The sequence below is a fragment of the Brassica napus genome, chromosome A9, assembly GCF_020379485.1.
Source record: "Brassica napus cultivar Da-Ae chromosome A9, Da-Ae, whole genome shotgun sequence".
NCBI classification, from domain to species: Eukaryota; Viridiplantae; Streptophyta; class Magnoliopsida; order Brassicales; family Brassicaceae; genus Brassica; species Brassica napus.
Genome location: NC_063442.1, coordinates 10,020,545 through 10,031,194, shown reverse-complemented (window position 1 = coordinate 10,031,194; position 10,650 = coordinate 10,020,545). Strand labels below are relative to the sequence as shown.

Below are 10,650 nucleotides of genomic sequence, written 5' to 3'. Positions count from 1 at the left end.
CTATTTGTGTTTCAAGTTTTTGTACAATCAAGTGGAAACTCAAGTATGAAATGTCTTAGACTTTGTGATCTTACGAACCATGTCTGAGAGCATGTGTACTAATTCAAGGATATCTGAAAACTTTCCTATCATCTATAATACTCATGGATGGGTGATTTGTGGACAGTGTTTTATGGATGAATGTATAGTGGATAGGATTCTCGTGGTTAGTGTGTCGTGGATGGTGTCTCATGAATATGTATGTGAGTATATCATGGATGAATGTATTGTGGAGAGTATAAACATAGCCGAAGAGAAACAAATTACTCACAACACCAAATATTTAAAAACAGGATAATCAGAATACAAAACTTTTATAATCGACGCTGAATGTATTTAAATGATGTTATGAGCGTATGAATCTTATTCAAGAAATACTTTCTCCGTCCACATATTGCTCCAGTAAATATTAAGAGAATGAATGATGTGGCATTACTTGTTCTACTATAGTTTGACTGAAGAAGAACTTGCTAGAGTTCATGAATACAACTTTGACCATCCAGATGAGTCTGTCTTTCATAAATTGTACGCAATGCCACCTAATTAACTCATTTGTGTCCATCAAATGACGTCCACATAATGCATATAAACTGTGTCCAGTAAATTAATTGCATTTACTACGAATGCATCCACAACATTAATTGTCCATGAACCTAACCACCAGTGACTGATCCACCACGGACACATCCACGACATTCCACTATGTTAACTAAAGTTAAATTTTTAATATAAATATAAATATACACATGGATATCAAAATAAAATGAAAAAAAAATCGTATTTTTGACATATATACTTATATATATATATACATATTTGAGAATTAGAAACTGATTATGGATCAAATATGTTGGGGTATGAAAAGTTGATTTATTGTTAAAAAATAAAAAATTATGTAGAGAAATACATCAAACAGCAAACCTCAGAATAAACGTCACAGCTGGAACCAACTCTCCAAACTAAGTTATGTAATGGTTGCTTCTCTAAAACATATCAAGGTCATTTTTGTCACAAATTTACACAGCCGTACAACTAAAGTGTTCTAAGATCAGAATGTGTCTTCACGCGTAAAGAGAATTCATAATGTGTCCTTTTATGTAACCTTCTCTCATGCAACACATTGTAGGTATCCTAGTTCATCAAGCCCACTAAGTTCAGGCTGAGATTTTAGGACCCAAAACGAAATAGAAAATGACATGTTTTCTAAATAGTGATGTTATAATCTTTCCCATTGCAGTTCACATACTAAATCCTCCTAATAGTGCCAATAATAGGTCCAGACGTCCAGTAATGTTGCCATTAACAAAAAAACTGTTCCCATGAACGTGTTTCGTAGAGTTTCAATTTCTTTAAACGCAATTCCAGTTCACATTTTTTTAATTAAAGATATTTGTATCATTTGAGATCTGTGGCTCAGTGTGTACTTCCATCAGTTATGAATTCGATTTTTTCTGGGAAATAAATTATCATCACTTGGCTAGTCTGGGATTGAGCTTCGGCCCAAGTGATTTACATGGTGGATCGTAATAGATTATCAGTTAACCCTTTAATATTAGTCGGAAGGTATTCCAAACTCGGCTTAAGCAGTATGGTAGCCAATCCACTCTGTAGCACTAAGCGAGTTCCTCCCAAAGTCGATCGGATCAACCAATAGGATTTATCAAATAAAAAAAGAAGATATTGGTATCATTGGACACTCATCGGAGTTATGCCCACCAACATATATGCTTTAGCCATACTAAGATCCAACGAACACTCTTGTCTTGGACTGGATGGATTATGTCAAAAGTATGTAATGTTCAAGACTTTAACATAAATTTTCAACCGAAGTCTATAGTTTTCAGAATTTTAATTTCTTCGGTTTCAATCTAAAACATAAACTAGAACTCTTGACCTTTCATTCTTGGTAATGATAACAAAAAATCAGATGTTTCTTGGTTTTATATATAAAAGAGTAAAATAAAAAATTTATCACAAAAGGTCCAACTATTCATTTGTCCGGAAACTCATTTTGGTCCATCGAACCCGCTCAATCTGACTCTTGGGTTTGGAAAAGAATCCTGAAGCTCAGGCCTTTAGCTTTGCAATTTTGCAATAGAGTTGTGGGTAATGGCGCCACCACTAGTTTCTGGTTCGATGTTTGGACTCCTTTTGGCCAACTGATCAACCACATAAGCATTGGTGGACCGCGAGCGCTTCGTGTAAGGAAAGAGGCAATGGTGGCGGATGCGATATCTGGTTCAGCTTGGTCTTTACCACACCCTAGATCTCATCAGGAAGTGGATCTTCACTCTTACCTCACTACTATTACTCTTCCATTACCTGATGTTGATGATGTTTTTGAATGGAAAGCTGCTAATTACCCTTTGAAAGTTTTTAATTCTCAGGCTACTTGGGAGGTCTTGCGGCCAAGACAAGCAGCTCAACCTTGGCATGATATTGTTTGGTTCAAAGGGGCTGTTCCGAAGCACGCTATCTCGATGTGGATAGCGAACTATGATAGACTAGCGACAAGAGCTCGACTGGTATCTTGGGGTCTATCGATACCAGTGTCTTGTCCCTTTTGCGCAAACTTTCCGGAAACAAGGGATCACCTGTTCCTCTCCTGTCAGTACACCAATAACGTCTGGGCTCATGTCTTCACCAGATGCAACCCTCCTTTGCAGATGTTTGCTAACTGGGCGGAGCTACTATCCTGGATCAGAGCGCCACAATCAAGGAGGCTTTTTCTGCTCAGGAAACTCGCCTCCCAAGTGGTCGTCTTTCACATTTGGGAACAGAGAAACAACCTGATCCATAACAACACTTCCATGCCACCTACTAATGTATTCAGAGCCATTGACAGGGAGATGGAGAACATTATCTCCTCTAAGAGGTCAAACAAGCTCTTCAGTTCACTTATGGTTATGTGGTTGCGATAAATGTCTAAGTTATCCTGAACTTTGGATGTCAATGACCCATCTTGTTTTTTTCTTTCTTTTTACCAAGATGTGTTAAACTTAAGATTTTGTTTGTGTAAAATATTTCTTTCATTTATATGATATTTACAATTTAGCAAAAAAAAAAAACTATCATCACATGCGAAAATAGCATGAATATGTTGGTCCTATTTGTTTTCATGTCGCAACAATCTGCAACTGCGACTTGCGATACAGTCGAACGTCATATATCACAAATCACAAGTTGCTATGTGTTTTGCTATCACAGGATTGATTGCACGATTAGATCATAAGTCGCATGTTATTGTTTGTTTTGATTTACGCGACTTGTCACAAGTCATGATTTTAAATCCTTAAAAAGATTAGCAACTAAAAACCTATGATATGAAACGAATAACATTTGGTCACACAATCTGTGGCATGCAAAAATGGCTGTTTAAACATCACATGGGAGGTCAAATAAGCAAAACCTGATCAAAATTCATAGAGCCATCACTTCTTTCCACCATCCCAAAGCTTATATGCATGCCTGATTTTGACAAATTTACCAACTAGAATCGGGTCCATATGAAATAAAAAGAAGAAATTTTAAATTTTGCATACAAATTAACCAAGTAGCATTTTTAATTTCCGAAATCAAATGTCTATAAATATATAAAAATTGCAAAGTAAACATATTATATATATATATAAGCTTACAGAAAATAAATCCTACAAGACCTTTTTCTTTACATTAAAAAGGTTTCCAAGAATCATGAATCAATAAAGATAAAAGACTTTCCGAAACTTATACCTCAAACAACTCAAGCACTTGAACCGGTTATGTCAACATACTACTTCCGACAGCTGACTGTACCGGTTTGATCACAAAAACCACAGCTATTACTAGTAAACCGGTAAGAGATAAGAGTGAACCCAGTTTAGTTCTGGTATCATGACAGAAGCATCACAAGAACCATAGACAATACAAAGATCACCAAACGTTTCACTCCCTCATTGTAGAGACCTGAGAGATCAAAAAGAAAATATACCAATCTTAACTCTTGAGCTATCTTTTGGTGAGAGCTAGGCCTATTACTAGTGTAACGTTAGACAGGAAAAACTTACTGGGTTGCGAGGAGGCTGCAGCAGGAAGAGCAGGGATTCTAACAGCTGCAAAAGAAAAGACAAAAGTGGATATAAGTTAAAGCACAAAAGAGATGTATACGTCTAAAATCAAGAAGCTAGATACGATAATAACAACGCACTCTTTTTACAGGTAGAGGCTGAGGACTGAGATGAAGAAGGCCATGGGGCAGGAATGTTGTCATTCAGATCACAAGTGAAGCTTATTCCCGTGTCTTGATCGAATATTGCATCGGATGGTAAGCTTGGTAACAGACAACCAGATTCTTTAAACCAAAAATACAAAGAACAAAGTCTTAAGAGTTAATAAAAATGGTTTTAAGGTTTCTAACACGATGAATATAAAAAAAAGTTTAATTCACACCTTGGTTTCCAACTGTTTGAATCCAACACCACAATGCATCATCAAGAACCAGAAAGATGAAGAAAACAGGTTAAGGATTTATATTGAAAAGGAAAATAGATGTTGAAAGTGCAAAGTAGAGAACCTTGAAGAGAGAAGTCTTTGAGACTTATATGACAAGCAGTGAAGACATTCTTAGTGATGTTTAGCTTCTGCAGCTTTGTCCCAAGAGAGGTTGCGCAGTCCAAAGCTTGCAAATTAGTTATAAGTGATTGCTTTTGCAGATGAGACACATAACTCTCCATTGCGCGGCAACAACTTGTTTGGTTACTCAACTCGTTGCTGCAGTTAGCACTGATGTGTCTCATGTGTGGAAACACAAGAGGACAAACTGAAACCAACACACACACACAAAAAACATGTTAACAAATCATAATTTAAAATGTTGAACCCTGATTTGGTTATACTTTTACCTCTATTGAGTTTGCAGTTTGCTAAACCTCTGAGAGTTTCCTTAGCCTGAGAAGGGTCAAGTTTAGTAGCGAGCCAACGGTGCACTATGTTCTTACAATCACTGATCCGAACCGAGTTATCCATCAAAGGCTCAGAGGCATTGAGAGTTATATTAGTAGCTGCGTCGAGTATGGCGTTTTGGCAAGCCTGTTCGCAACACTCCTTGACAGGATCAACTTTCTCACAAGCCAAAAGAAGCTTAGACGTATCCACCGCGCTTTCGAACTGATCCACGTCGGTCACAGGGCAGGAAGAAGCTGTGAGATTCGACGAGTGAAGGGAACATATACTCCCAAGCTTGCTAGAAGCGCCTTTGCCTACCAAGATCTGCTCTAAATCCGAGAGACAGTGCTTAGACTGAGTTCTGTTTAAGGCAAGCTGACCAGTTTCTTTGCTCGCTTTGCCGAGGATGATGGTGAGAGCAGCGTCTAGCTGAGGACAACACATGACATTGGCTAATAATGGAGCAAAGACAGTCCAGCAGTTGTGTGATGTTGTCTGAATCAAACTCTCGGAAGCAGTGAAATTAAGCGAGCATAGCCCTGAAAGACACCAAAAAAGAGTTAGCATCCAAAGGCAATCACAATGGAGAAACGTTAAGACAAGAAGAGACCAGAGAGCTTGGGGATGGTGGTGTTGATGTAAGGAGCCATAGGAGAAGGAGCAATGAAGGGAAGGAATGGTTGAGGAGACGTGTCTGGTGATATCTGAGGCAAGAACTCCTCAGATGAACCTATACCCAAACCAAACCATCACACAACAAGTTGAAGCATTACAGCATCTATAAACCTTAACATAAACACTCATGAAGCTCAACATTTCACCAGAATATTCGATTAATTTTCTACAGAAAGAGTGTAACTTTAGGATGACCCATCACAATAAACAAGCAGATTGTTCTAAATCAAGCCAAAAGAATCCAACTTTCAATCAAAAATTGTACCAATCAATTAAGGAAAGTGGTAAGTCATAAAACCCTTTGCTTATAAACCCTAATTAGAGAAGAGAATCAAGACTCACATAGAGATAGCAGAAACATGAATTGAAGAACCACGAAGAGACCTAGCTTGAACTCCGCCCTTCTCGTCATTTCTCTTCCTTCCTTTAACAGAGAGAGAGAGAGATTGTGGACTGTCTTTGGTCTCTTTCAAAGCGATGTTTTTTGTCACCACTACTGTCTGAGAAATCAGAAGGAAGAAGAAAGAGAGAAAGGTCGTTTCTGTGCGGGTTTGAAGTAAAAATCTTGGTGGAGAAGAAGATAGACACGAATAAAGAAGAAGTAAAACTCAGAAACAGCTGTCTTCGTCTTCACAGAAAACAGAGAGAGACCCCACAAGGCAATGAACACAGACTGTTGTGTAATGTAATAAGAGAAGGGGAGCGCTTGAGAGCATTTATTACTCTCGCCATTAAAGTTCCCTTCCCACCTTTTCCTCTCTCTCTACCTCTAAATCTAATCTTTTTTACATAACCGGAATCAAACCGAAATATTAACCGAATTAGGAATTGGTAAACCGGATTTGATCATTAATTTATCATAGGTACTCCTACTCTGCTCTACTACTCGATTTTAATGTTCATTCGTACCGAGAAATTAAATAAACAAGGCCGCACCGTTGGAGTAATTTATTAAACCTGTTGGTTAATACCGGTACAGACTGATTTCTCTGTGAGAACGCATTTATAACAATCGGTAAACTACGGTTGCCATCTTAGGCCATATTTATTTGTTTATTTGTTTCACTTTCAGAGAGTTTCGTCGTGCCGAAGAAATGGAACACTAGTGACACGTGACTGTGCTTAAGGCGTAGGGTATGGGCACGTGATCGGAACCATGTTTAGTGCTTGCTGCTTCCGGAAGCTAGAGCGAGGATTGATGGTAAAGTGGGCCTGCGGGATCTAGAACGCAATGATGGACGCGTAATGGGCTTATATGGCCCATAAAATGAGTTTTATAATGTTATAAGGTCTTTAATCTTTGACCATGGTTTTTTTTCTGACATCTTTGACCATGGTTTTTGTTGTTGTTCTTAAGGATTTGACAAAATAGTAAATTTTGATTTGTTTCCATTTGAACCAAAAAAATTGGATATATGTAACTCTTCGTAGCAAAACAAATACAAATATGCATTTTGCAATATCTGTGAGAAACGACACAAATCAAATATAGTAATATATTTAGGAACATATATTCATTTTGTTATATACATATAGTTTAAAAATTATACATATATATATATATATATATATATGAAAAATTTCCTAGGATGGTCCTAAAAAGTTTTTTTCACAAAATAGTTTTATAAAGGTCAAAATGATCAAAATATTTCATTAAATATGTAAATAGACACTTATAACCATATGGTTAACTAATTTAGACTTATGGTTTAGGTTTGATGTCAGGGTTGGGGTGAGGTTTAGGAATTTTTTTAAAATAAAAAATACAATAAATTTAAAATAAAATATTTTTAAATTGGTTCAGAAAATTCGGATTTCAAGATAAAATTGTGAAGAAAAAAATACGAAAAAACCAAAAATAAGAAAAAGTTGGAATTCAAAAACGTATTATTCAAAATAATAATAATAATAATAATAATAATAATAATAATAAATTATTTTATGCATATTTATATATTTATAAAGTAAAAGTAAAAAGGTCTTTTACCTCTTTAATGAAAATCTATTTTGGTCTTTTTTTTTCCTTGTGGACTATTTTGGTGAAATATCTATTTTAGGATCTTTTAAGAGAACTATCCAATATAAATTATATAACTATTATAATTTATGTAAGTTTTACAATATTTTAGTTATTAAATTTATAATTTTAGTTATTGAAAATTTTAAACTATATGTTTTTATTTTTAAAATAAAATATTATTATTTTATATTATTTTGAATTTTTTATTTATTTTTATTTTGTTTTATTTGTAAGGATAGAATCGGATATCCAGACACCGAATATATGGATACCTACAAATCGAATCCAATTGGATAACTGATAATTCCGACAAAATGGATAGGATCACGAATACCTCCAAAAATGCGGATATTTAATTATTGTCCACCCTTAGTTTTTCATGGATATAAGAGCATTGGCTTAGCATTGCTAAGAAATCTATTGAATTTATCAAGCTAATTTAATTAAAATAAGATTAACCATTAAAATTTAACAAATGCTAAATGAATCTCTTAAGAAATAGTGAAAAATTTCAAATAAGAGAGTCTCATACTTTTTTTATATTTTTATTTATTGTTTATTTTTTTGTGTAAAAAGATTTCTATCAATAATGACAATCTAAAGGAGTTCATTAATCTAAATTTGGTTAGAAGACCTTTTTCATATTTTTCTTCTTTTTGTTAGGAGAATTTGTATGCAGAGCATCTTGTGACAGCAAAACAGTGGGAGCCCTAAATCAGTTTGAAAGCATACAAATATATTCGAGATTCTCTTGGTCTTGTCTTCTAACACTAATGGTTGGAGTTAATATATAAATTTTCAGAAAACAAACATAAAACAATAATAATAAGAATAATAATGTATCACTATTCCAAGGAAAATAAATAATTTAGTGTACTATTTCATTTGTCTTTTAGAATGATTTGATTTTATTATGGCAGGTGAGATTCTGATTCTTTTTTTTTGTGTGTAAAGATTCTGATTCTTTCCGGCATACATAGACATGTATGGTTGTGCCTGAGCTAAGATCTTGTCATCCTTTCTTTCGTTTAATAAATTTTAATTTTTAACAGCCATATTTTTTTTTTTCACATTCCATCTCATGAGCTGTTTCAACAAAACTAATACAATGTATATACAAAAACTAGATTGTGAAGATGTTTCTAAAAGTTGAGTAAGTTTATAAGTTAATAAGTTTGTTCAGCTTTTATTAGTTTTTGTATTCAGTTTGGTTTAACTTTAGTTGGACTTGGATTTAGTCAGCTGTCTCTCTTGTTTTTAGTAGAAAGAAGCTTAGAAGTAGAAAGCGATTTTCTTAGTGAGTACCGGAAACCTGAATTTGATCCCATCACAAACTATTGCTCTCAACCATGAACTAACTCGCACAAATCAAACATAAACTTAGTATTTTTCTCTCAGAGAATCGACTTCTCCAACTATAATATCTAAACAATTTTTCATAATACTATGGCTTGTGGTTTTGATGGATCGTTAGTCTAAAACTCTCATGCCAGGTTTAAACTTTATTTAATCTCACGATCGAAATGTGGTCAATATGATACGGAAGAATCAAATTGTTGAGAATACCGATCAGTTTCATGTCAGTCAAACTCTGTTGGATGGCTTCTATTTTTATTCTCAAAGATGTCTTTTTATTAACTTAGTGGAGTACTCTTTACTAGAAAATTATTTATCTTGTAATCACAAAGGTTGTTTGTTTGTTTTATGGTTGGCTATTGATCGATGGAATCTACAGATCCAATCTTGGCTGGCCTTACGGCTTTGCACATGGCCAATCATTTTTTTTTCTTTTTACATTTCCTTAAAATGACTATTCTGAATGTTATTTAATTTGTATTGTATGTCAGTTTAAAATGAAAAATTTGTTATAAAATGAAAAGTAGTATGAGATAATTTAAAATTTATTACTACAAATAATAAATAAAATCGTTATAAAATTTGTGTTTGTATTTTGTAAGTTGGTACTCAAGCCTTGCTCTCATCCCAAATATATGTGACCTCCCATGCTTTCTCGATCATTATGGCATCCGGTTCATGGTAGCTTCGCTTCTTGGTGATTATGCGTTAGTCCTAGAAGTTCTTAATATTCTTGTTCGTCCAGTTTATGTACTATGTTTTGTTATTGGTTTTGTTACTTGGGGGAAATCTTTGCCTCGCCGGTTTATGGCTCTGGAAAGAGTGTTCTTTACCAGTTTTTGGTTTTATTTGTAAAAACTGCAGTTCATCCGTTCAAATATAATCGACAGATGACAAAAAAAAAGTATTTGTAAGTTGCAAGTTGTAGCTGCTGTTTACTAAACCTGTCTGATGCTCTGTCGTTCACTCTCAGCCGTTCAAGATGACCACAGTGGACCATAGGTTTACGTCGCATAATATTACAAGTGGACTCTTGCTTTTGTTTATTAAGTTACCTCCATTATTTAAGAGAAAAATATTTAAACTTAACACGACCTCATAAAGAAGAATATCTCAACAAATATAATGAAAATAACAATAAATTATAGAGTGAATCTATAAAAAAGGAACAATATTTTAAAAGAGCTCACCTGAGTGAACATTAAACTAAAATTCTTGATAAATATATATAATCATGTTTTGAGCAAAATTAAAATCCAGAGCTATAATTTAATTTTGTTACATTATATTTGTAATTATGAAAATTATCCAATATAAACTTTCTTGGGTATTAACATTTTCACCAGACAAAAAAACTTTCTCATACTAATATTTATCTTTGATGGCCTATCAGACAGTCATCCATTCAAATCCATTTAATAGTTTTTTTTTTGAAACACTCATTTAATATTTAATCTATTTATTTAGATCAGAAACAAAGAAAGAAAGTTATTTTTTTTTTCTCTTTTGACAACAAGAAAGAAAGTTACTTGTTAATCACTTAATCCTAGTCGAAGTTTCTTTTAACCAAAAGTGTGGCAAGTTGCTAACATTATTGTCTTCTTGAAAGTTCGACCTGTAACACGCGCCGTTGAAGA

At 34.2% G+C, this 10,650-nt stretch overlaps 2 protein-coding genes across 3 annotated transcripts; one reads left to right on the top strand and one right to left on the bottom strand.

Moving 5' to 3' along the window:
- The first annotated feature begins 2,255 nt into the window (after positions 1-2,255).
- LOC106357136 lies at positions 2,256-2,960 on the top strand. The gene has a single exon (XM_013796818.1). The coding sequence runs from the start codon at positions 2,256-2,258 to the stop codon at positions 2,958-2,960; it is 705 nt and encodes a 234-aa protein (XP_013652272.1).
- A 378-nt stretch (positions 2,961-3,338) lies between these two features.
- BNAA09G13570D (uncharacterized GPI-anchored protein At1g61900) lies at positions 3,339-6,365 on the bottom strand. Of its 2 annotated transcripts, XR_007316249.1 has the most exons (9): positions 5,980-6,365; positions 5,573-5,692; positions 4,920-5,501; positions 4,592-4,837; positions 4,468-4,479; positions 4,226-4,369; positions 4,086-4,130; positions 3,772-3,984; positions 3,339-3,507 (listed from the first exon to the last, which is right to left on the bottom strand). XR_007316249.1 is itself a non-coding variant. In XM_013859838.3 (8 exons), exons 1-8 carry the CDS (start codon positions 6,047-6,049, stop codon positions 3,911-3,913), a joined length of 1,293 nt encoding a protein of 430 aa, XP_013715292.1. In that variant the 5' UTR covers positions 6,050-6,365; the 3' UTR covers positions 3,640-3,910. The 2 variants fall into 2 exon arrangements, 1 of the variants encoding a protein (XP_013715292.1); XM_013859838.3 differs by lacking the exon at positions 3,339-3,507 and having other exon boundaries at positions 3,640-3,984.
- Between the last annotated feature and the right edge of the window lie 4,285 nt (positions 6,366-10,650).